The sequence below is a fragment of the Antedon bifida genome, chromosome 3 (genome assembly GCF_963402885.1).
Source record: "Antedon bifida chromosome 3, ecAntBifi1.1, whole genome shotgun sequence".
NCBI lineage: Eukaryota > Metazoa > Echinodermata > Crinoidea > Comatulida > Antedonidae > Antedon > Antedon bifida.
Window position 1 is genome coordinate 14930623 of NC_136228.1, and position 27836 is coordinate 14958458.

Consider the following 27836-nt stretch of genomic DNA (forward strand, 5'->3'; position numbering starts at 1 on the left):
ATTTCTATAAAAACATAAAATAACATTTAATCAGGTGTTATCAAATCATCAGGCAAAATCCAAGCAACAATCAACTAATGTACATCCTCACTGACAGTTCTCAGGTACCAAAGTTAAGTATAAAAATATACTAATAACCAGTTTGTAATATGTTTGCCAACTAACATGATTGAATAACTATAAATATTGGCTGATTACAGTAAAACACAATAAATACAACACACGTCACAGGTGCCTTGTGCTAATGTTGCAGAAGTCCAAATAAAATGGCAATAACACAATACTGTAATTGCATTGTTCCGATTAGTCAATAAACAGTTGCCTCGATTCTTGTGTTGACATTGTCCTATGCTTTCCAAAAGTGTGGAAATATCATTTTTCCAAACCTGAAACAAATTCAATCAAGTTACTGTAGTTTTAAACAAAAATAATACAGTAAAAAACTAATTGAAAGACTTATCGCCGTGGTTAGGATTCCGGCACCGGAACTCAACTGCCCAGCGTTAGGGAATCCGACACGCTATTGCGCATGCCCAGAGCGAGGTAATCGGCGACTCCATACTAACGTACAGCGATGGATCATTTAATAGCTGCGCCACGGCGAACTAGCCTAGATGCCTACTGAATAATACTACTAGTAGGCCAGTAGTAGATGTGACCAGTGGACCTATTTATTTCGTAATAAATATATAAACTTCATATAATTATGAATAATTATAATTACATAACCAGTTTTATGATTTTTCAAGTACAAAATAAAAGATTTCATATAACGCACTATACTGTACGTAACAAGATAACATGCAATACAAGTTGATTTAATTGTTGACAGCAGCCGCCGCGCGGATGTGAAAAAACAGAACTGTTTTTTCGGCCCGGAAGTCGGGGTCACAACGCTACGCTATTTACTTTCGTACATTTCTTAAAATACGCAATACAAGTGTTATGACACTAGGGCAGGCCTGTGTTTTTCTCCCGTTCCGAACTTCATACTTCCTCTGTCTAATAAAAATACAGAATTACGATTCTTAGATAGATACTGATTCTTAAAAAATATCATAATTTTTTTAACGCGTGGCGTAGTCGTATTTTAATTATTAATTCATGTATGGCCTAGGCCAAGTTTAATCCATCGCTCCCTCGCCCGACGACTAAATAGGCTACAGTAAACGCCACAGTAAATCCCTAGTTAACACTCCGACTTTCGGTGCGGTGTGGTGGTGGTGTGTGCGGTCTGTGGCACTAGTGCAAGCTATAATTACTTCGCTCTGGGCATGCGCAATAGCGTGTCGGATTCCTTAACGGTGGGCAGTTGAGTTCCGGTGCCGGAATCCTAACCACGGCGAAGATTTATTGTCCCCAAAAAACATGAACAATGAAGATTAATACAATCATACTTTGAATACCTTGCCATTTTGCAATTTTAACAAAGATATTCACTTGCCGTAGAAAATAAACAAAAACAATAAAGATTTCACTTAACAAAAATACAAAATAAACAGTATATTTAACCAAAAACCAATTGTTTGTTTAAATTGTCCCCCTTTTCAGGTACAAATGCATTTTTTTAAATCTAATTTTTGGTCAAAGTGAACAACTCTATAGTGACGGCATATTCAACAAAACATTTTTTTTTTAAATTGTTCAGTTCAATTATAATTTATATCTTTAACACATTGTTCAAAAATCATACTGTACATAAACAAAAATTCAATTCAGAACATCATTTCACACTTACACGTAAAATATGCAATCAATTCAATTTATGTAAATAATATTGCAACACTGTATTAATATTTATTCAATTATATTAAAGTTAAGAACTATAAATACCAACCTTTTGTATATAAAAATATTGATCATCCATTAAATTTTTCTCGTTTGATTCACATAGAAAAGATTATACATGTACTTCATTATTTTGTACTCTAGCTAGCTAGACATAGGCCTAATAAGGGCCTTAGCTAGGCCTACAATCTGAAATAAAGAAAGCGAGTGAGTTTAACAAATAACCGTCCTAGGCTAGCATGTGTTTGTATACTACTGTATTAATACTAATAATAGCATTAGCAGCTACTGTAGACAGCCTAGCAAAAAGCTAGCTAGGCCAACTAATTATATATTAAATTATTATAATGTTATATTTATATATACTTTTGGATAAATTAAGAAAGAATTGAAATAAGGCCTAATACATACCATTTTATAACCATAATAAGTACAGTACTGTAGTTATCCTTGGCAAGGCAAATGTTTGCCCTTGACAGGCATGATACTAATGCTTCCACTACTGTAGGCCTAGTGAGTGAATTCAGTTCATCAGTTTGGCAGCCTGCCTAGCCTACTTAGGCTACTATAGCCTAGCTATGCATGTGTGGCCTACTAGACTAGAGGCTAGCTATTGATAAGGGTAAAATAGTCAAGCTCTAAGCTTATAAATTAGTAGATTACAAATAAAAAAGATTGTTTTCCTACCTGAAAACATACTTATTTGACAATTTCAATGATGAGCCTTTTTTTTCTACACACCACTACTAGGCCTAGGCCTAGCCTACGTCGAAGTAACTGAAACTGACACCAGTTTCAAAATTTGATCAAAACGAAACTAACCAATGACATTGACAAGCTCTTATCTTATGAAATTTGATCTTGCATGAAAGGATCATTCAATTTTCAACACAACTTCTAGCTAGAACATTTTTGTATTATACAGAGACAATAATATTTGCCAATCTAAAATTCCTAAATAACCAATAATCAAGCTACATCATACATTTATTGTTTTACAATAAAGGATGATAAAAAAAACGCCAACTGAAATATAATGTTAATTTAACGTTGAAACATCAATGGCAACGCACTTAAACACATATTATTTAATGTTAACGTTAAAAACATGTCATTTTAACCAAAGTATTAAATAGAATTGATAAATTAACGTAAATTACTAGTTAGAAAGACAATGTTATTTCAACGTTGGATCAACATTAATAAATTAACGTAAATTTCTAGTTAAAAATACAATGTTATTTCAACGTTGGATCAACATTGATAAATTAACGTAAATTACTAGTTAAAAATACAATGTTATTTCAACGTTGGATCAACATTGATAAATTAACGCAAATTACTAGTTAAAAATACAATGTTATTTAAACGTTGGATCAACATTGATAAATTAACGTAAATTTCTTGTTAAAAATACAATGTTATTTCAACGTTGGATCAACATTGATAAATTAACGTAAATTTCTATATAGAAAGACAATGTTATTTCAACGTTGTATCAACATTGATAAAATAACGTAAATTTCTAGTTAAAAATACAATGTTATTTCAACGTTGGATGATCAACATTGATAAATTAACGTAAATTACTAGTTAGAAAGACAATGTTATTTCAACGTTGGATCAACATTGATAAATTAACGTAAATTACTAGTTAAAATACAATGTTATTTCAAGGTTGGATCAACATTGATAAATTAACGTAAATTACTAGTTAACAATACAATGTCATTTCAACGTTGGATCAACATTGATAAATTAACGTAAATTTCTTGTTAAAAATACAATGTTATTTCAACGTTGGATCAACATTGATAAATTAACGTACATTTCTAGATATAAAGACAATGTTATTTCAACGTTGGATCAACATTGATAAATTAACGTAAATTACTAGTTAAAAATACAATGTTATTTCAACGTTGGATCAACATTGATAAATTAACGTAAATTACTAGTTAAAAATACAATGTTATTTCAACGTTGGATCAACATTGATAAATTAACGTAAATTACTAGTTAAAAATACAATGTCATTTCAACAACGTTGGATCAACATTGATAAATTAACGTAAATTACTAGTTAGAAAGACAATGTTATTTCAACGTTGGATCAACATTAATAAATTAACGTAAATTTCTAGTTAAAAATACAATGTTATTTCAACGTTGGATCAACATTGATAAACTAACGTAAATTACTAGTTAAAAATACAATGTTATTTCAATGTTGGATCAACATTGATAAATTAACGTAAATTACTAGTTAGAAATACAATGTTATTTTAACGTTGGATCAACATTGATAAATTAACGTAAATTTCTTGTTAAAAATACAATGTTATTTCAACGTTGGATCAACATTGATAAATTAACGTAAATTTCTAGTTGAAAATACAATGTTATTTCAACATTGGATCAACATTGATAAATTAATGTAAATTTCTAGTTAAAAATACAATGTGATTTTAATGTTGGATCAACATTGATAAATTAACGTAAATTACTAGTTAGAAAGACAATGTTATTTCAACGTTGGATCAACATTGATAAATTAACGTAAATTACTAGTTAAAAATACAATGTTATTTCAACGTTGGATCAACATTGATAAATTAACTTAAATTACTAGTTAGAAAGACAATGTTATTTCAACGTTGGATCAACGTTGATAATAAAACGTAAATTACTAGTTAAAAATACAATGTTATTTCAACGTTGGATCAACATTGATAAATTAACGTAAATTTCTAGTTAAAAATACAATGTTATTTCAACGTTGGATCAACATTGATAAATTAACGTAAATTTCTAGTTAAAAAGACAATGTTATTTCAACGTTTGATTAACATTGATAAATGAACATAAACATTTTATTGAAAAGAAAATGTTATTTCAACGTTGATTCAATGTTTATTAATAAACGTTTAAAAAATAGTTAGGGAAAAAATGTTATTTTAACGTTGATTCAACGTTTGAAATACGCTGACAACATGATTTCAACAAATCAACTATATTTCAACGTTGATTCAACGTTGAAATTATGTTCTGTGCCCACTGGGACTTCATCCAAGCTAAAAAGTATGATTTCTTAAAAACATTTTATAAAAGCAAGAAAGGAATTCTGGTCTTTAAAATGGTCTTGTTAAGAGTTTTCATGAATGTTTTGGGTTGGAGAGTTTACTGTATTTTACAGTTACAAATCAATGTAGCAGACAGTGTATAACACACAAATAATCCTTTATATTGCTATACACACAAAACACAATGACTGATTAAATGAATCAAAATATAAATTTTTTATTGTTACAATTTTCTTTATACAAAAATAAATCATCTTATTCACATTTTATGTAATATTTGATCACTGTAATGTACAAATGTATATAGCAGAGAATCTTTATTATTCTCTGACAAGAAAAACTCACAGCTTTATCACTTTATGCATAGAGATTATAGTGAACTATTTATATATAGTTCACTATATATATATGCTTTATGTAAAATGAAAATAATTAAAATAAACAAATCCCAATGATTGCTTGTATTGCTGCTTCTAAATATTCCAGTAATGTTATGATAATAAAATTACTTAAGTCATTTTTGTCATATTAATAAAGTTACTTAAGTCATTTTTCTTCTGATTAGCTTTAATTTTAACATTTTTTACTTATGAGTACTTCCAATTTCTTTTCCCTTTTCATTGTTTAATTTCATATTTTCTGTTTGTTTTTATACTTGACTGCAACACTTTTTGTGTCACTGATTGAAGGTCAACAAATAAATAATGTGTATTTAAACCAAAGAAACTTTTAAATGTTGAGCTATATGCACACTGCTTCTTTATTGATGAATATGGTTGATTTTGACCCATGTGTAATAACATGTTCTTTCCTCTTAAATTAATATTCTGTCACGGTTGCTTCATTCATTGATTTAATACCGTATGTTTGATGGGGGAGCACTGTGAATGCATGTAAAGTCTGTCCTTGGTGTGAAGCTCTGTAAAAATTAGTTTGCTTTTTATACATGGAATCCAGGGATGTGATACTACATCCCATCTATTTGGTATAGGAAAAGGTGTTAGTCTTAAAAAGTCATAACACCTGGGCAGTAGTATACAAACTCTGTAAAACCAACGTCTCCAAAAAAAAGAAACCATCGCATCAGAGGAATTGGCATTGGTAGCTATATACTGTATGGAGGAATACGTTTTAGGAGAAAGTAGCAAAAAGCAAAACAGCACTTGAAATAAAGTCTATTCCCCCAACAACAAATGCTGCAAAATGTCATTCCCTGCGTGTATATTACCATGGTACAGCAGTGGATAGAAAATACTCTTCAACCCACAGACTGGAGGATGGAAAGTTACAAATGGCGTGATGTGTCCATTGATGACAAATTTACCACCAGTACCACTGTTTGTGACGAATACCACGGCATCAGCACATGCTTAATTCCTACCTATAGACAGAGGATGATAACTGGACAATGAAAATGAATGGATTAATAGATTCTAAGATTGTATAATTCTTTTGTTGTGACAGTACAAATGTAAATGAACTGTTTTATTAGACACCGTAGTCCTGCATTATAATGCATAGGACTACGTTGTCTATTATTATAACCATGGTGATATCTTGATACTTAAATGTGTGTTTTTGCTGCTAAACAGCACTTAAATTAATATGTATATTGCAGTTTAAATGTTTGACACTAAAGAAATATAAAAAGCATTATAAAAACTGCTATCAAGTGGTAATTAGATATAAAATATATATTTTTTGTTCATTTTTAGACATTTTTCGCCATTGGCGGCCATTTTGTTTAAAAAAACCTATTTCCCCTACCTGGATTTTTCTAGACTTTTAGTATGTTCATATAGGGACCTTATAGAAATGCATTGTGGTGAAAAAAATTATGTTGCAATTTTTTCAACCTTTTACTGATTCTGAGCATATCTTTCCTGTACTATGCATTGTGGTATTACAATACACACACTGAGGTATGACACGCTAACAATACATTGACAAATAAATGGCTGCTCACACAAGATAGACTATAGTGTACAATCTGCAATGTAGGGCCTAGTGTACAATATGACTTCTCAATGGATTCAATTTGGTCTTCACTCAGCAACCCTCGTGATTCCAGATCCAAAATTAAATTTTCACCTCTTCAATGTCTCTTATTTCTATAAATAGAACTTGTAGCCTGTTAAGGAGTTCACGTTCATCAAACCATTTTGCAAAGTCTGCAATCAACTGTTTAAAATCGTCCTCTGAGAAATCTATATGAAGAAAAACAGGTTTTCATATCATGTAATGAATTCAGTATAATATAGCAATCATTTGAATCATAAATTATCTTGACATTTTAAGAATATGGTTATGAATATAATTTTTTAGTGGTTTAGATCTATATTCAGCTCTAGAAACAAGAAAAAACAATTAATACCTAATGTGTTTTATTCTTAACTTAAGATTAGACATAAAATGTACTCTAGTAACTTTGACTCAATGATGTGCCCTCACTTTCATCTTCACTACTGCCTAAAATTAACACACTATTTATGTGTCCATAGATTTCCTTTGGGTATTTGTTTAGTCATTAGTGATTGTTTTGTCATTATTAGTTTATGCTTGTCAGGCTAAATAAGAAAGACAGAACATAAAGGAAGTAAACTTGTAAGGTTGAGAAACTCTTTTCATATTATAATCTTTATCTTTTACCAACTTACCTTCTCTTGGCTGAGATTGGTAGCTGGATGATGTGACTTTATTTTGGTCCCAAGCACCAGTGCCTAAAAGGTCATCACTACTGCCTAAAATGATCACAATGAGATGCTCATTTCCAAATTAGGAAAATATTTATAGTACATAATGCTTTTTTACAGTATCTACACACAACAAATACAAAATAAACTTGTTTGCATCATAATTCCTAATATTTGTCATGTTGAATTAAAAACAAAAAACGGTCTCTCAAAAGGACCTACAGAAATATTTCATTTTCGAGAATTTGAAGGTACTGATAGAAGATTGGTGGCATTTTTTAAACCTCACACAGTATTTATGGTACTCACTTGATTTTATCAGTCAGTGGCATTTGCTTGTCACATAGTAATGGTACTTGCTTGTCACACACAATAATTGTAGTTGCTTGATTGTCACTCGATGGTACTTGCTTGTCACACACAATAATTGTAGTTGCTTGATTGTCACTCGATGGTACTAGCTTGATTGTTTCACATGGTAATGGTACTTTTAGGTAGATTTCCTCACATGATAATGGTAGTTGCTAGATTGTCTCACACAGTACTGGTAGTTGCTAGATTGTCTCACATGGCAATGGTACTTGCTTGATTTTCTCACACGATAATGGTAGTTGCTAGATTGTCTCACATGGCAATGGTACTTGCTTGATTTTCTCACACAGTACTGGTAGTTGCTAGATTGTCTCACATGGCAATGGTACTTGCTTGATTTTCTCACACGATAATGGTAGTTGCTAGATTGTCTCACATGGCAATGATACTTGATTGATTTTCTCACACAGTACTGGTAGTTGCTAGATTGTCTCGCATGGCAATGGTACTTGATTGATTTTCTCACACAGTACTGGTAGTTGCTAGATTGTCTCGCATGGCAATGGTACTTGATTGATTTTCTCACACAGTACTGGTAGTTGCTAGATTGTCTCACATGGCAATGATACTTGATTGATTTTCTCACACAGTACTGGTAGTTGCTAGATTGTCTCACATGGCAATGGTACTTGCTTGATTTTCTCACACAGTACTGGTAGTTGCTAGATTGTCTCGCATGGCAATGGTACTTGCTTGATTTTCTCACACAGTACTGGTAGTTGCTAGATTGTCTCACACAGTACTGGTAGTTGCTAGATTGTCTCACATGGCAATGGTACTTGCTTGATTTTCTCACACAGTACTGGTAGTTGCTAGATTGTCTCACATGGCAATGGTACTTGCTTGATTTTCTCACACAGTACTGGTAGTTGCTAGATTGTCTCACATGGCAATGGTACTTGCTTGATTTTCTCACACGATAATGGTAGTTGCTAGATTGTCTCACATGGCAATGGTACTTGCTTGATTTTCTCACACAGTACTGGTAGTTGCTAGATTGTCTCGCATGGCAATGGTACTTGCTTGATTTTCTCACATGATAATGGTAGTTGCTAGATTGTCTCACATGGCAATGGTACTTGCTTGATTTTCTCACACGATAATGGTAGTTGCTAGATTGTCTCACATGGCAATGGTACTTGCTTGATTTTTTCACACAGTAATGGTAGTTGCTAGATTGTCTCACATGGCAATGGTTCACACGGTAATGGTACAGTACTTTCTTGATTGTCTCACATGGTACCTGCTTGGATGGAAGTGAATCTTCTCATTTCATCAGCAAGTACCTGTAGAGAAAAACAGGTTGGTAGTGAATGTCATTTTGTGGGGTTTTTTTTAATAAAAAAAATGTTTAATTTACCAAATACATACCGTTAATAGTATATTGTTTGCAATTGTTCCAAGACGCTCAGCAAAAATCTTCCTTTCTGATTCTTCTACTAATTTTCCAATTCTCTCCAGGTGAAACACTAAATCCCAAATGGTTGGCAATTGCATTCTCATTGAATCCAATCCATAGAAAGCAATTACACCATTTAAAGTATTTTGGTCAAATTGCTTCAATGCCTCACACAATTTTGACCTGTATGGTGAAAGTTTTTCTTCATCAGTGTTTGGAACCTTGTTGTCAATCACATACTGATTTATAAGAATTTCAACATCATTCAAATCTGATACTTTAGCAATGTCCAACAATAGACTGACATTAGTAGGTGTGATATAACGCTTTTCATGGAGTTTGTTAAATAGATAATGTGCGATGCAACCTGGATCAGTAAGGTGCTGTAGATCTATGTGGTCAAAGAGACAGCATCTCAGTAAGAGAAATTTATCACCAACATAGAGTAGACTAAGATCATGTTTCAACTTGTTGAACCTTTCTTGCCATGGATTTACAGTGACTGCAAAAAGAAAAAAGTAGTCCTCTTTATTACAATTATTACTACTAGAGGGTTCGCTCGCGCACCCTCTAGTGGTTGTACCCGAATGGTTCTCGAGATTTATACCGAAGTTTTTCCATTGTGCTCGCCTATGTCAGAATTAACCATAATTTATATATAGATTGTAAAAACAAATCTTTACAACAATTTGAAATGCATTCATGTGTGCAATTTTGTTTTAATTATTAAAGAGCTAAACCCTTTAAATTTGCTTATAATAGATTTAAGTAGCATTATCTTTTGAGTAATACTATTTTATTATTCACTAAATTACCAATTTTCATTAAAAAATAAAACAATTACATTTGCACACTCATATAAAAAAAACTGTATTAAAATGATTTATTTTGAAAAGTTGGAATGAAACAGTTGATAATTCTATTAGGTTTCTTTGAATTATATGAAGAAGTAGGCCTATTCTTCTTGTGTGTTAATAAATGTCTTTTTACCCATAATTAATTACAATGATTTTGAATGGTTTACTTAAATTTCTTTATTTTTATATACTTACTTACTGGTCCAAGTTAAAATCATTTTTTTCTGTTATGACTAATACACACTTTCTTTTTATAATTAATACTGTTGATTTAGATTATTGATGTTAATCCCTTCACTGTCACCATCATTGTACAAAAAAAAAATTGGAACGTAAAAATTTACCTTAATAACTTTTCATAGCCATAAAAATATAATAATTATACCTGAATTTGATCTTGATGGTACAAAATTACCTGTAACAAACAATACATTCAAGTGGTTATAACAACATTCTGTTTGCATGTGAAGAATGTAGCATGTTAATTTTAATTCTGACTAAAACAAAAAAATATACTGTACCTCATGCAAACAATCTCTTTTTATGTTACTAAAAATGTATATAACTAAAAAAAAAGTTGCTCTATTTTGGATGGACGAATTATCAGTTTTTCATGAAGGAAATATATAATATAAACAGTTTCTACTGAAAATACATACTTGGGCTTGAAATCAATGCTCCAACATCACCTGCAAAAATAAAAAACAACATATCATTTGTGGTTTAAAGGTCACAGATTAAATTGATTACAAAAAGAACAATGTAGTTTATAAATTATAATGTGTTTTATATGTAGATTTTTGCTACTTAAATTGTACTTTAAATACTTACAATTCACTTCCACTTCGGGAATAACATTTGAATCCTGAGAAAGCAATAACTTTGCCTTTAGAAGATTTGTGGATGAATTATTTCTTTCTAAACAAAATTTCTTAGATGATATTTCAAGGTATTGAGCAAGAATAATCTAAAAAGAAAGTGTGTTGATAAATTTTACAGTAAAGCAGTTCTTTTTACCGATTTTAAATTTGTAGATGGGAGCTGTAGACAGCTTTTTAATAGCCAAATAAGGTCATTAGATTAAGGTTAATATCTTCAAATCAGAGATATTTTGTTTCACCAGTTATTGGCCGTAATTCTGAAAAACCTAGGCTCAAACTCAACTAAATTCAGTTGACATAAGCGCTCCGAGCAAGGTATTAATCAATACAGATGTAGGCCTATAGTAAGCTAAACATTAATTCACACTCAAAATGATAAAACACTATCTTTTGGGAACCGGATATCTTTCAGTAGGATTGAGCATACCATAGTTCAGGCAAATCAAACAAGAAAACCAATTTACAGTATTTAAAAATATTACATTTTAATTTCATAGTCAATTAAATACATTAAACCCTGAATCGGATAAATGAAAATAACAAATAAAACATTTACAAGTTAAACTATCAAGTAATAAACAAAAAAAGAGGCCAGAGTCTAGTCCTTTTCATTACTTTCTGTCAGTTTTTTCCATTTATCTTGAGAGCATTTTTGAAAAAGTAAAGTGAATTCCCAAAACTCTTCATTTACAGCATTGTGTGGAAATGACAGTAAACAGGGCTTGTGGAAGATGGTGCCTTTTGGTCCACATTTAACAATAGGTGATATTATTGATTCAAGTGAATGAAATACAGGCATGTCTGTTTCCTCCAAAATATTTTCTAGTGATATTTTAACTGTTTTTCCTTCTTCAATTGCTCCAGGTTGTATCTCCAACGTTATGTCTTCATCCTTAAGATGAAGAGTTCCACCTGTAGAGTCCACAATTAACTCCATTCGATCTGCAGAATGAAATATTATTTTAATTGTGTTTATATAGTAATTGTTACAATCTCCTTCATTATACAATTATACTTTCTTTCATCACAAAGTTACAATGTTAGCTCTCTATCTCCTTAACAAAAATAGTACCAAATCATCTTTATTGTCAAGATTATATTAACAGTACAGAAAGTAGATAATACAGCTTATTTGGAACCTGTCATTAAGTACACTAGCAGAACAATTTATATACAGCAATGTAAGATTGTCTATTTTCCTTAATTCATTTATTTCAACTTGACTTGCACAGTGTTAGTTCTATTTAATTTTATAATATTTTAATATTATTGCAGCCAACTTTGGTTGTGGTTTCATGCCATCTGTTGTAATTAATACATGAACAGTAAGTAAAATAATATTAGTCGGGTCAAAATATGAAAATATAGGGCCTAACCCCAAAAAAATTGCAAGAAAATGTTTTTTGATGTACTACAATAAAATTTGGTCTCAAAAAACATGTATCAAAAGTTTACTCAAATCGGACTACGGCAAAGGTTCAAAATTTGACGTTAAAAAAGATGGCAGCCAATTTTTGAAAATCGGTAACCGCTTGTAGTAGACAGCTGAATTTGGTGTCAAATTGTTCAAAATATATATGTTTATATTTACACTTTTTTAACATTTTGTTGAAACATGACCGGAAATTCCAGTTTGTGACCTTTGACATACATGGCATGACGTTTATATATCTACGTAACTGCAAATCACAGAGTCTTGATATTGGTGTCAAAATGTTCAGAACATACATATTTATATTTACTCTTTGTAAACATTTTGTTGAAACCTGACCGGAAATTCCATTTTGTGACCTTTGAGATCGGTGGTCTGGAGGTATATACGAAATGCTAGTAATCTGGAGGTCATGGGTTTGAGTCCAATCTGTCAAATACTTTTAAATTTGCTTGCAAAGTGTTTTCATTGTACCAAGTATACAGTGCAATTACATCAGAATAAGACAAAATATCTGACCAATTAAATTATTCTCTCAATCTTTCAACTCATTGAAAATGTTTTGTGCCAAATTATGAACATGGACTGTGAGTGAGAAACTTATAATCATAATCAGCAGCACAGCCAAGGACAATTTAAGCTATTGAAGTTGCACACAATTATAAGAATTTGTATATTATATAATATATGATACAATGAATGACTGAAATTATTACTACAAGTCCTCTCTACTAAAATACCATTTTAATAACAATAATTATGTTAAATTGAACCATACAACTGCTTATAAGATCCTTAAACTCACCAATCACTGGTTTAAGAAGTTTTGTTTTCTGTTCTTCAACCTTTAGTTTCTCAAATTGTTCACTTGGTAAATCTGAAAAATTAACCCCCAAAAAAATGTACACATATTTTTCATAAAAAGAACTAAATATTAAAAGACACAACTTGGCAAAAATTGTTAATGTTCATAATGCTACAATATAATAATAATTTCTCTATTTTTAAATGGGTGTAGGTTACAAAAAATGATGTGAATATAGCCCGAGTGTCATTATCATATCTTGATCATAATAAAAATCATATTATATATTATAACCTTTATCTACAATAATAGGCATTGGTGACTCAACGTACCCTGACTTATCAATGAGATATTATCTATTATTTTTTTTAGTCTATTTTAAAAACAAGATATGTATGCAATTTGTCTAATTTATATTTAATATATTTTAACATGGCACATGGTTCACACAATGATTTGTATTTATATTTTTATTTGTTTCATCAGCAAAATGTGGAGTGCTGAGGAGGGCTAAAGCAGAAAAAACACTACCACAAGGGAATACAATTGTTAAAATATGATACTAATTATTAATGTTAGAGTAATATCATTCTTATTAACACCAACTTCTTTGTCATTATAATCTTATTCATATCTTATTTAAATTTTTATAATTCTTTGTTGTTGTTTGTTGTTTTGTCTTGTTGATGGTGTCTATGGTAATTAAAATAACTCATCAAAATAAATAAATCATCATCACAATAATCACATTTTCATTACCTACAGACTCATTCTTGTCCTTCTCACTGTTGCCTATAAAAATTCATTTAATATATTTTCAACTTTAAATTAAATTATTATTTTATTGAAATTAAATTACCATTACATAACTTTTTTGTTAAAATGGACATTAATAATTAACTTCAGGATAGTTTTACAACATACCTTTACCAAGTAGTATGTATCTTTCTTTTTCATTAAGAAGGAGAGCAAAACTCTTTATTTTGTCTGGATCATGTGCTAATATTTGGTTAAGTTCAAGCACGACAACTGCATCCCATATATTTGAGAAGTTATATCTTGTCAATCTATAGTAAGCAATAACTCTTCTGAATGTATCTGGGTTAACCAATCTCAGGGCCTTAAACATTTGCTTTCTGTAAGATGACAAATATGTATCAGGCCTGTCCTGACCATTGTTGTCTTTCATATACTGTATTACAAGTTCTTTAGTGCTCCTGAGTTCTGATAGCTGTGCAATCTCTAACAGCAATTTAACATTGGTTGGTGAGATTAAACCGCTGTCTTCAAGTTCATTGAGTAAGTTATGCCCATTGAAATCTGGATTTGTAAGGTCCACGAAAGGCAAATGATCAAATAGTAGGAACCTTAGCCAACAGTAGGTATCACCTTTAAAGCATCTACCGAAATCACTTTTTAGGGTTCGGAAATGTTGAACTTTAGAATCTTCCATTGTGGCCATTGTGTTGTCTTCTGAAAATAAAATGATAGGAAAGTAGTTTTCATATACTTTTAAAAATACAGAACATACAATAGAAACAGTAGGCTACAAAGTAAATCAATGCTTATTATTACTATCAGGATTACCTAAATGCTATGACAAAAATAAGTAGAGGTTTTTCACATACAGATATACAGAATCTTTATTCTATCCATCACAGAAATACTTACAGAAAATAGAAAAATATTAATATTAATATAATAAAATACAGAAAATTATTAAACTTTAAAAGTATGATACATATAAAATGATTAAAATTGTATATACCCTAAATTTTTTAATAAGTTTAAAATAATTTAAAAATTGCAGACTGAATTATATACTACTACTCAGTAAGATATATAAAGCAGTTAATATCAATTAATTAATAATAGATCACAGGTGTACACAGGCAGATCTATAAAAGTCTAACCAACAAACTATAAAACAGAATTGTAAAATAAATTTGTTGAGGTGACAAAAACAGACACAATTTTTTAAACATCATATAACAAATGTTACAGAGATAATAAATGAAAATGATTTTACAATTCAAGTCAGCTCAAACGTTTATTTGAAATCCATAGATGTTAATTTTACGTCATGTTTGCGGTCTCCACATCAATTTCAAGTCTCTAGTTTCCTGACAAAAATCAAAATGCTGACTGGTGGACTAATATAAAAAGACAACTAGAATTTAATTCGTCACTTTGACGAATTATAGGTGATCATTTTTATAATTTTATTGACATTAATATTTTTAAACATGCACGTACGTTAACATACAATCGGAAAATGTTGATGTATGCCATCCTATTATACGCTTATAGTGCTGAGTTGTGCCTATTATATGCCATATACATTATGTACAGTATATACTGTGTATCTATATACAGTGTAGCATAGGTGAAATTACGGGACACACATCATGTTTTAATTTTTTGGTATGATGGAATTATCAAAATAAACTCGAAGATGACAATTTCGAAAGATAATGAAATGAGAAAAGAAATTTTCTCTAAAACTTGCAAACATAACATTTCGTTCATGTTAACATTTTGACATTTACGTAACGTCGTCAAGCAAAGCTTTTCATGACGTTTACAATTGCGCAACGTGACGTACGCGCGATTTAACGATTTTCTTGTATTTAACATAGGTAAAAAACCAAATAACATTTTAAATTGAAACTTTGCAAAAGTTTAATTTATATCATGCGCTAACTTTCTGTTGAAAAAAAATTGCGTGTTTTACACAAAGTTACGCGCGCACACGCATTTAAAATTTCAAAATGCGCAAAATTCATTTCTAATCAACTTTCTACGCGTTTCATGTCGTTTTAAGCATGTCAAAAATTCCCACGCGTGCGCAAATTTTTACGTGTGCGGTGCGCACGTAGCATTAAAACAATTATTTTTTCTCATGAATTATGTTTTTCTAGCCTTTTCTAGTAATTTTACCAACTTTTAAACAACTTCGACCTAAAGTTACGTCATACAAGCACGTTGAATTGAACAATTTGCGCGCATTTTTGATGAAAAAGTTCAAAAATTCGTCAAAATTATGCCTTTTTTTAAACATTCGTAATTTCTAAACTACACGGTCAACTTTTTGTGGATGACATATTCTTGAAGTTGATAAGTTGTAGATATCGGATCATGTATTGATATGGCTAACCGGACATTGTGACGTCATCGTATGGCCACGCGAATATAAAATTTAAGATTTTTGTATCTTTCGTCATAGCTCATCACATTTAATAGAGCGCATCTCCACTTATTCGTTTTCCATTTTAACCCTGATTTTTATATTGTCTAGGTCAATCAACTATCTTTCGCATGAGTTAAAAATATTTTAATTTTTATGACGTCATCATGCCTAAAAATTTAAATTACGTGTGGCGTTAATTTCATCTATACATTAAATTTAAATCTGTTATAGCTCGTAAGAATAAAATGTGATAATCACGATTAAAACGGTTTCTGGAAGCTATTGAATTGTAGATACGAAATCATGTGAACATTTTGCCAATCTTTATATATATATATGTGTATTCGTTATATTTGTTACTGAACTATGGAGAATTTTTTTCCGAAATAAAAGATGAATGAATGAATGAATGATGATGTGACGTCATCGTATGGCCAGTTAAATAAAAAAAGTTGTATTTTCATTTTTTGCGTAATAGTTCATTACATTTAAAAGAGCGTGCATCAATATTTCACGTATTTAAATTTCTTTTGCACGTTAATATGTTGTTGCTGAGATAATTCCGAAATTGCTATCTTTGTATTTCATTTTAATGCCGTCGCCATGTTAAAATTTGGAATAAATGGCGGCTCCCTTAATTTCACCTAATCTACACTGTATGTAATATGTAAACAGATTTTACTGTTTATACCGACTGTAATGGAATAGCCCAAATCGTTTATTTCCTACCTATTTCTATAATGTAGCAGGCCAAATAAGACGTTATTTTTACAGGATAGAGGGAGTCAAACACTATTTTTCTCGTATCAGAGCCATTCATCGTTGTTAGGAGATATGTGATTTCTATTATATTTTCTGGTTTGTTTGTCAGTTGCTTGTCCGGCCTGTAGGTCATAATGCCAACGTGAACGCTTCCTTTTGGCCTCAAGCTATCCCCTTAATGTTAAAAGGTACGTCGTTAAACGTCCATGTTTCACCACTTGCGCGGCGGATAACCAAACTCGTCAAAGTGACGAGTTTCATGTCTAGTAATATAATTATACTTTTATTGAAAGTAATTTACTAAAGTAATTTACTAAAATGTCAGGTCAATTTTGATAAATAGCAGTTTTTTTAATCCTCACTCGCTTTGATGTTACGCTAGGCAGCTAAGCACCCAGTAACACGTACCTACCTGCGCTTCGCTCAAATTTACCGCAGTCATATTTTGGACGGCGCCCCCAATATTTCGTTGCCATGCGAAACAGATTTTTACTGGCTTACGAAAAACGAATACGTGTGCGTGACGTATCCGTTTTCGTATTCGTAAGATTGCGAAACCTCCCTAATTTCTTTTTGATATCCACTCCCATATTAAAACATAATTTTTTCTAACCCTAATTTGTCTAAAAAATGAACTGAACCTGTAGCCTAGACATTGATATGTACAGTACATGTAATCTACTTCACACGACACAGAACTTTCAGTAAAATACCTTGTTCAGCAGTCTATTTTGCCTTGTTTGTTGTTTGTTTCATTTATTTATTTCCACACACATTGAACACAAGGAACACCGTATTTTCCGGAGTATAGGTCGAGACTTTGTGGGAAAATTTTAATTGCAAAATCGGGGGGTCAACTTATACTCCGACCATGCCATTTTTTTAAAAATCAGGCCGAAAAAATATGTTCAAAAGCCGTCAGCTGTCAAGGCCTAGCAAGGTCAGTGACAGTGGCCTATCATCAGTTTTCAATTTAATATCTACATTGTACAGAATACAACTCCAACAATTACTGGTCAATAAAATATTAATATATCACAAAGACTCATTTTGATGTTAATATTACGCTTTTAAGATAATTAAGAAACAGTTATTCCCACAGCTTCTTCCATCAGCACACCGCTGTCATTTTGTGTTGTGATAAACAAGTTGGGCGCGGAGTGGGATAGGGCCGGGCTAGCGTACAGCTGCGATGCGGTCACATGACAGCACATGTTTTCAACAGCACATAAGCTCTCTTCGATGTCATAACTGAAACTATTCATCATTAACATCAAGCGGAACCTATTTTGGTGAAACCAGAATCTATGAAATGCCGCTTACGCAAGTTATTGGTTATGATGAAATTTCTATCAATGATGAAAATTGTATTGATAATAAAAATTGAATAGATAATGAAAATAGAATTGATGATCATGGTATTGATGATGAAAATGGCATTGATGATGAAAATGGCGTTGATGATGAAAATGGCATATAGATGATGAAAATGGCGTTGATGATGAAAATGGCATAGATAATGAAAATGGCGTTGATGATGAAAATGGCGTTGATGATGAAAATGGCGTTGATGATGAAAATGGCGTAGATGATGAAAATGGCGTTGATGATGAAAATGGCGTTGATGATGAAAATGACGTTGATGATGAAAATGGCGTTGATGATGAAAATGGCATAGATAATGAAAATAGAATTGATGATCATGGTATTGATGATAAAAATGGCGTTGAAGATGAAAATGGCGTTGAAGATGAAAATGGCGTTGATGATGAAAATTGCGTTGATGATGAAAATGGCATAGATGATGAAAATGGCACTGATGATGAAAATGGCACTGATGATGAAAATGGCGTTGATGATGAAAATGGCGTTGATGATGAAAATGGCGTTGATGATGAAAATGGCGTAGATGATGAAAATGGCGTTGATGATGAAAATGGCGTTGATGATGAAAATGGCGTTGATGATGAAAATGGCGTTAATGATGAAAATGGCGTTAATGATGAAAATGGCGTTGATGATGAAAATGGCATTGATGATGAAAATGGCATTGATGATGAAAATGGCATTGATGATGAAAATTAATTACTGTAGGTCTATTTATGAAACATTTTTTTATAATATAAAACTCACTACTGTAATTATAATGACAGAGAGAACCGAATTGAAAATAAATTCAAACTGTTTCCTCGGTCAGCAGAAACACGTAACATCTACCAGAAGTATTCATCTACCAAAGTAAAAATAATTTAGATTTTATCGAGACCAAATTTAAACATGACCAATTTCGACTGCGACGACATCGTTGTAAAATTCGGAGTAATTACGGGGTTTCTCTCAACTGTGAGAGGCTGGATACATAACCATTACACCACACTGTCATCCACAACTTTGTAGTGTGCAGTTAACATATTTACACTTAGAACTACTAAAAAAATGTTTAAAAAAAATATTCAGGGGGCATTTTATGTAGGAAATTTTACAGTAGGCGGAGGTTTGTACTCTCGGAGTACCCTCTAGTTGAAAATATAAATTCAAACTGTTTCCACTTTTGGCAGGCAACTGTTACTGCTTTGATGTTTATATATTCGTTTATACGGGGAATCCGACACGCTATTGCGCATGCCCAGAGCGAAGTAATTATAGCTTGCACTATTGCCACAGACCGCACACCACACCGAGAGTCGGAGTGTTAACTAGGGATTTACTGCAGCCTAGTTAGTCGTCGGGCAAGGGAGCGATGGATGAAACTTGGCCTAGGCCATACAGTACATGAATTAATAATTAAACTACGACTACGCCACGCGTTAAAATAATTATTATGATATTTATAAGAATCAATATCTATCTAAGAATCGTAATTCTGTAATTTTATTACAGAGGACAGAGGAAGTATGAAGTTCGGAACGGGAGAAACACAGCACAGCACAACACGCCTGCCCTAGTGCCCTGCCCTACGCTTGCATATTTTAAGAAATGTACGAAAGTGAATAGCGTAGTGTTGCGACCCCGACCTCCCGAAAAACAGTTCTGTTTTTTTTCACATCCACGCGGCGGCTGCTGTCAACAATTAAATCAACTTGTATTGCATGTTATCCTGTTATGTTATGTACAGTATAATGCGTTATATGAAATCTTTTATTTTGTACTTGAAAAATCATAAAACTAGTCATGTAATTATAATTATTCATAATTATATGAAATTTATATGAATGAAGGAACCACTTTTTTTATTACAAAATGATCCATCGCTGTTAGTATGGAGTCCGCCGATTACCTCGCTTTGGGCATGCGCAATAGCGTGTCGGATTCCCTAACGCTGGGCAGTTGAGTTCCGGTGCCGGAATCCTAACCACGGTGAATGTATTTAGTGCGCCATACAAAATGGCGCGACGCAATAAAACCGGATCCATAACAACAAATATGATAAAAAATACATAGCTAGAAGGCTAGACTGACGCTCGCCATAAAAAATTCCAAAACAAAAGTGGGTTTAATTGCGACCAAAATAAAACGTGCCCGATCATCTTTTTTTGTTAGGCCCGATCGTCTCTGGTCCCGATCGTCTTAAAACCTTGTTGGGCCCGATCGTCTCACGCTTTAAGCCCGATAGTCTTACAATGGATGGGCCCGATCGTCCGAGGCCCAATCGTCCGTGGCCCCGATCGTCTGTTCCCCGCCTACTAGGCTAGCCTAGTACTAGTAGGCCTAGGGTAAATGTACCAGACTTCGGCAATGTGCCAAACTTCGGCAGGTTGTATTTATATTAGTCATAATTAATTAAATAATTGATATTTTTTGTTTATCTTAACGTATAATATACTTTATTTATAGGTGGTAAATAAAAACCACCGATCGTTTACTAGACATCAGCGAAACATGTCTGCCAGTAGCCATAAAAACTGAAACCTGAAAACCGGAAGTGACATTTCAGCAAAATAGACCAATGAGCTAACACGTGACTGTTCCATTTAAAGTTCCAGGGCATGAAAAATTACACACGAGGGACACGTCTGGGATTGAAATAGGCTCCTACTGTAGTGTAGCAACATTCCAGAATATTCCATTTTCAAACCAATGAAAAAATATAGGGTTTATGAGGGGTGTTAAGATGTTTGGTTGATAATTAATGATATGTGCCAGACTTCGGCACCTAACGGAAATAACTAATTAAATTAAATTGTTTGCAATGTTGTTTATTAATTTTTTTTCAAAATATAATTGTTGGTAAAATAAAGTTAATATTGCTGTTTTTTGACTCATTTATTTCACATCTGGCCATGGCTAGGCCTAGCCTAGCTAGGCCTGCTATTTCATCGACGATCGATTGCGCAATCGCTCGCGCGTAATTCCAGGGCTTGCTTGGGCAGCGTATGCCGAGGATTGGCACACACATGCCGAAGTTTGGTACATAAATAAAAAACACATTTTTTATTATTGTTTGTTAATTATAAATATTTATTTGATAATTTACACTGTATTTACTACTTATATAAATACTAAAAACTCTACCAAAAAATATTTTGTGATGCTTTTAAAAAATACACGTAAATAACGAATTTCCCTGTAACCTGCCGAAGTCTGGTACATCTACCCTAGGCCTAGATGATCTATCTTATCTAGGCTAGGCCTAGGCCTAGCTAGTCCCTATCTTTGTAGTACTAAAGAGACTATCTATATATATTTATACTTATTAACCTAGGAGGACAATTAAGTCTCTTCGGTATAACTACACACTCATCGTTTGTACTCACCTAATAATCCTTTATAGGCTGGTACGTGATGGGTATAGTTTATGTCCTTCTTTGGTTGTGTCTTCGCTTCAAGAGAGAGACTCTTGTCCCTCGCACATTCAACCCCTGGGGGTGTTCGTGACGTATCTCGCCACTGGCCAGTCCCAGGGCCGGATTCGTGTGTTGAGTGCATATAGGCCCGGCGATTGGCTGTGACGTATAGATGACGTAACCACTAGCCAATCGCCAGGCACTACAGTACTACTACTAGGCCTAGGCCTAGGCTAGTCCAACTTAACATGAGTAAGATAGGTTTAATCATGCCTATCAATGAATATTATCTGCCATTCTAAAGAATTCCGGGCGGTTTTAAGTTCATAATAAGGTAAATACTTACTTTTATAAAAAGGAGAAGATACAACAGTTCCGTTGGGGGGGGGGGGGGGGTGTGGGGGGCGCAGCAGCATAAACCACATCCGGGTTACTATTTGCCTTCAGAGCGAGGTGGCGCACCTCTTTTTCCGCTAGAAGAAGTGCGCCACCTTCAGGCGTGGGTAAGGTAAAACTTTCAGCGAATGACGTGCGACACCACCAAAATAAACTTAACCATGGGAAAACGTAGTTGTGTGGCAAGTAATTGCAACACAAATTCAATCAAAAACAACGATTTAACGTTTCATAGATTTCCAAAAGACCATGAAAGGTAAACTATATATATATTTCTTATATTGAAATGTGATAAATGTAAAATTAGGTTAATTGGTTATCCGCACTTGGCGGATAACCCCTTGTTATTGTCAGGATCTTTTTTTTGGTTATCCGCACTTGGCGGATAACCCCTTGTTATTGTCAGGATCTTTTTTTTTTTTTTTTTTTTTTTTTTTGGTTATCCGCAACTTAGTTGCGGATAACCCTTGTGATTGTAAATATCTTTTTTTTCATCTTCATCATCATCTTCTTTGTTATTCTTCTTTCTTTCCCGGAATTTTGTTCGCAGCGTATCTCTAATTATGGTCAACATAAGATTGCATAACTTTGTCATAAGAATGACCTGTAGCTGTAGATGTGCAAGAAATTTCGTTATATGACGTTAGAGTCGCGCAGCGTAAGTTACGTGCGATTTTATGAATTTTAATGATTGATCATAGATTATAAACCAAAAGTCATTTTGTATTGACACTTAGTGAAAATTTAAGTCACATTAAGGGCAAACTTTCTATGGATTAAAAATGGCATGTTTCACAAGAAGTTACGCGCGCACGCGCATTTAAAATTTCAAAATGCGCAAAATTAATTTCTAATCAACTTTCTACGCTGATCATGACATTTTGAGCATGTCAAAAATTCCCACGCGCACGAAAAAAATTATGCGTAAGGTGCGCACGGAGCATAAAAATCATGTGTTTTTCTCTTGAATTATGATTTTACAGCCTTTCTTAGTCATTTTTGAAAAGATTGACATCATTTCAAATTAAAATGACGTCATACGAACACGTTGATTTAGACCATTTGCGCGCGTTTTAGTTGCAAAAGTGACAAAATATTGTCAAAATTATGCCTATTTTTAATCTATTATAGCTCCTCAGGATCATCCACGACCCCCAATTTTTTTAATTTAATATGTAAGCAGATATGTTGTAGATATGAATTCATGCAGAATCTTTACCCCTCGGATGTTATGACGTCATCGTATGGCCACACGAATGTAAAATATAGGATTTTTTACTTTTTCGTTATTGCTCATCACACTAAATAGAGCGCATCTCGCTTACACGTATTTCATTTCCTCAGATATTTTAATACTGTCTAGGTCAATCAACTATCTTTCGCATTACTTAAAATATTTTATTTTTTTATGACATTATCATGTCTAAAAATGTAAATAACGTGGGTCACCTATTTTCATCTTTACAGTAAATTTCAATCTGTTATAGCTCGTCAGAATAAAAAGTGATAATCATGATTAAAACGTTTTCTAGAAGCTATTGGATTGTAGATACAAATTCATGTGAATATTTTGCCAATCAGATGTTGTGACGTCATCATATGGCCAGTTGAATTCAAAAAGTCATATTTTCATCTCTTGCGTAAAAGTTCATTGCGTTTAAACGAGAGCGCATCTCACTTTTACGTGCCCAAAATTCTTCAAATTTGTTTTAATGTAATTATTTAGATAATTATCTTCTAAAATTGTTATCTTTATATGTCAATTTGATGACGTCATCGTGTTAATAATTAGATTTAAAAGATGGGTCTAGTAATTTTGTCTATGCTACACTGTATATAACATATACAGTTTATTCTGTAAAATACTGTAATATGATGTATGCTACATAATAGGTACAATTCAGCACTGTAAACATATTTATTTCATGTTATAGGATGGCATAATAATTGTCGAGGTTCATATGGTTAAGAATGTGCATGTTGCGTTTGCGCGGATAACCCGAACTCGTCAAAGTGACGAGTTCAAATCTAGTTTTCTATGTTATTCTTCTTTCTTTCCCTGAATTTTGTTGGCAGCGTATCTCTAATTCTGGCCAACATAAGATTGTGTAACTTTGTCATAAGATTGACCTGTAGCTGTAGATGTGCAGGACGTTTCGTTTTTTGACTATAGAGTTGCGCCGCGTAAGTTACGCGTGATTTTGTGAATTTCGCGTATTTACCATAGATTGAAAACCAAAAAACAATTGAAATTGAAACTTGGCAAAAGTGTAATTTATATCATGCGCTAACTTTCTATGGATTAAAAATGCCACTTTTTACAGAAAGTTACGGGCGCACGCGCGTTTAAAATTTAAAAATGCGAAAAATCAATTTCTAATCAACTTTCTACGCGTTTCATGTCATTTTGAGCATTTCAAAAATTCCCACGCGTGCGCAATTTTTTCCGCGCGCATGCGCACGTAGCGCAAAAACAATTTTTTTTTTGCTTGATTTTTGTTTTTCCAGCCTTTTCTAGTAATTTTACTAATTTTTATACAATTTCGACTTAATATCACGTCATACGAGCACGTATAATTGAACAATTTGCGCGCGTTTTTGATAAACAATTTCAAAAATTTGTCAAAATTATACCTTTTTTTAAACAGTCATAGATTCTAAACTACATGGTCAATTTTATTTTTTTTTACATATTCTGAAAGTAGATGAGTTGTAGATATAGAATCATGCATCCATTTGGCTAACCGGACATTGTGACGTCATCGTATGGCCACTCCAATATCAAATATAGGATTTTTGTCTCTTTCGTCATAGCTCATCACATTTAATAGAGCGCATCTCTACTTATCCATATTCCATTTTCCTCAATTTTATAATATTGTCTAGGTCAATCAATTATCTTTTACATGATTTACCATTTTTAAAATTGTGATGACGTCATCATGTTCAAAAGCGTCAATAACTTTGGTCACTTATTTTCACCTATTCTGCACTGTATGTAGTACGTATACAGTATATAGTGTATACCGTATATACTTAGACGTGAAACAAAATAGAGGGCACACTAACACTTTTTCAATGGCATAATCGTTTTTCTGCGCGCAATATTCTAACTTATGTCGTGCGCGTGGCTTTTGCGCTGCGGATAACCTAACTCGTCCGTAGTGACGAGTTCAAATCTAGTTTTTTTTTTTTTTTCTTTTTTTTTTTTTTTTTCTATATTCTTCTTTCTTTCCACGAATTTTGTTGCACGCATATCTCTAATTCTGGCCAACATTAGATTGTATAACTTTGTCATAAGATTGACCTGTAGCTGTAAATGTGCAAGAAACTTTGTTTTATGAATTTCGAGTCGCGCAGCGCAAGTTACGCGCGATTTTATGAATTTCAATGATTGATCATAGATTAAAAACCAAAAGTCATTTTGTATTGAAACTTTGTGAAAATTTAAGTCATACCATGCGCAAACTTTCTATGGATTAAAAATGGCATGTTTCACAGAAAGTTACGCGCGCACGCGCGTTTAAAATTTCAAAATGCGAAAAATCAATTTCTAATCAACTTTCTACGCGTTTCATGTCATTTTGAGCATTTCAAAAATTCAGACGCGTGCGCAATTTTTTATGCGCGCGTGCGCACGTAGCGCAACATCATTTTTTTTTTGCTTGATTTTTTTTTTTTCAACCTTTTCTAGTAATTTTACCAACTTTCAAACAATTTTGACTTAAAATCACGTCATACGAGCACGTTAAATTGAACAATTTTTCGCGCGTTTTTGATGAAAAAGTTCAAAAATTTGTCAAATTATGCCTTTTTTTAAAATGTCATAGATTTCAAACTACGTGGTGACATTTTTTAAAATTACAGATTCTGGAAGTTGATGAGTTGTAGATATCAAATCATGAATCAATATGGCTAACCGGACATTGTGACGTCATCGTATGGCCACTTGAATATAAAATATATGATTTTTGTATCTTTCGTCATAGCTTATCACATTTAATAGAGCGCATCTCCACTTATCCGTATTCCATTTCCCCATTTTTTTTTATATTGTCTAGGTCAATCAATTACCATTCGCATGATTCACCATTTTTAAAATTGTGATGACGTCATCATGTTCAAAAGCGTAAATAACTTTGATCACTTATTTTTACCTATACGGCACAGTATGTAGTATGTATACAGTATGTATACTGTATATACTTAGACGTGACACAAAATAGAGAGCACACTGAAATTGTTTTAATGGCATAATCGTTTTTCTGTTTGCAATATTCTAACGTATGACGTGGCCTTTGCGCTGCGGATAACCTAACTCGTCCGTAGTGACGTTTCATATTTGATGAATTATGAATGCAAAATAATGACACACGTGCACGTCAAACTTTAAAAATCGTGCGCTTGAAAATTGGTAATTTTATGCAAATTTGTGTAAAAATATGCCTATTTTGAATCGATTATAGCTCTCCAATTTTTTTAACTTAATATGTAAGCAGATATGTTGTAGATATGAATTCATGCAAAATTTTTACCTCTGGGTTGTTGTGACGTCATCGTATGGCCACACAAATGTAAAATATAGGGATTTTGTCTCTTTCGACACAGTTCGTCACATTCAATAGAGCGCATACCGCGTAAACGTTATCAATTTTCTTCCAATTTTCAATATTTTATTACTAAAACAATTCCTCTTTAGACTTATGAACTTTTTTTTTTAATTTGAAAAGGTCATCATTTTCAAACAATTGAATAAACGTGAGTGGTGTAAAATAAAAAATAACCGTCAACTAAACCGTTTACAATGCTAATACCGTTGACACTTATTAAACGATTTTTATGCATTCCAGCTGTTCGTTACGATGCGTTGGGCGATAGCCTAACTCGTCAACGTGACGAGTTCAAATCTAGTTTAATATTTGGTGTAGTCAGTATAAACTGTAGGTTTATATAGGCTAGTGACTTTAATTATTGAATATTTAATTACTCAAACAACAACATACATTTTTAAAAATAAAATTATAATTTAAATATAGTATTAACAATTGCTAGGTCAAGGCCTAGGCTAGTATTAAAATTATTAGGTATTTATTCAATTATTTATTTGTATGATTATGATAAATTTATATTAAAAAACGTAACAATTTTGGAATAAAAATAACGAGAAATAAAAAATACAAACTTTCAATTATCGTAACATCGTAATTATTCTATTTAGAATAATTTAATTGATTGATGCATAAATACACAGCGCGCACTATATGTTAGCATTAGCAAGGCATGATTATTATTATATTTATTGTTATTATATTATGAATCATTTTTTTTAGGTGTGCTGAATAGGTTAAAAATTGCAGACTTGAAAAAGTAAAAAACAAATCTATGACTTATTTA

The 27836-nt window shown here is 32.4% G+C and overlaps 2 protein-coding genes across 2 annotated transcripts; both read right to left on the reverse strand.

Annotated features, from left to right (window-relative positions):
• Nucleotides 1-9168: 9168 nt before the first annotated feature.
• LOC144837129 (uncharacterized) lies at nucleotides 9169-11503 on the reverse strand. Its single transcript, XM_078692138.1, has 6 exons — nucleotides 11456-11503; nucleotides 11024-11159; nucleotides 10852-10881; nucleotides 10578-10607; nucleotides 9308-9837; nucleotides 9169-9222 (listed from the first exon to the last, which is right to left on the reverse strand). Exons 1-6 carry the CDS (start codon nucleotides 11501-11503, stop codon nucleotides 9169-9171), a joined length of 828 nt encoding a protein of 275 aa, XP_078548264.1.
• A 92-nt stretch (nucleotides 11504-11595) lies between these two features.
• Nucleotides 11596-14772, reverse strand: LOC144837130 (uncharacterized). Its single transcript, XM_078692139.1, has 3 exons — nucleotides 14235-14772; nucleotides 13311-13382; nucleotides 11596-12015 (listed from the first exon to the last, which is right to left on the reverse strand). The coding sequence occupies exons 1-3, from the start codon at nucleotides 14770-14772 to the stop codon at nucleotides 11672-11674; spliced, it is 954 nt and encodes a 317-aa protein (XP_078548265.1). The 3' UTR covers nucleotides 11596-11671.
• Nucleotides 14773-27836: the final 13064 nt, after the last annotated feature.

Bases quoted from the DNA above. Each gene is read 5' to 3' on its own strand.
- LOC144837129 (XM_078692138.1), bottom strand. From the start codon at position 11,503: ATGGTATGCTCAATCCTACTGAAAGATATCCGGTTCCCAAAAGATAGT. The intron at 11,160-11,455 runs GTTTTATCATTT...CTTTCTTTTTAG, and splicing joins TCCGGTTCCCAAAAGATAGT to ATTATTCTTGCTCAATACCT. The intron at 9,838-10,577 runs GTATAATTATTA...TTCTTTTTGCAG, and splicing joins ACCATCAAGATCAAATTCAG to TCACTGTAAATCCATGGCAA.
- LOC144837130 (XM_078692139.1), bottom strand. From the start codon at position 14,772: ATGGCCACAATGGAAGATTCTAAAGTTCAACATTTCCGAACCCTAAAA. The intron at 13,383-14,234 runs GTATGTTGTAAA...TTAATTTTTCAG, and splicing joins ATACATACTACTTGGTAAAG to ATTTACCAAGTGAACAATTT. The intron at 12,016-13,310 runs GTGAGTTTAAGG...TTCATTCTGCAG, and splicing joins ACTTCTTAAACCAGTGATTG to ATCGAATGGAGTTAATTGTG.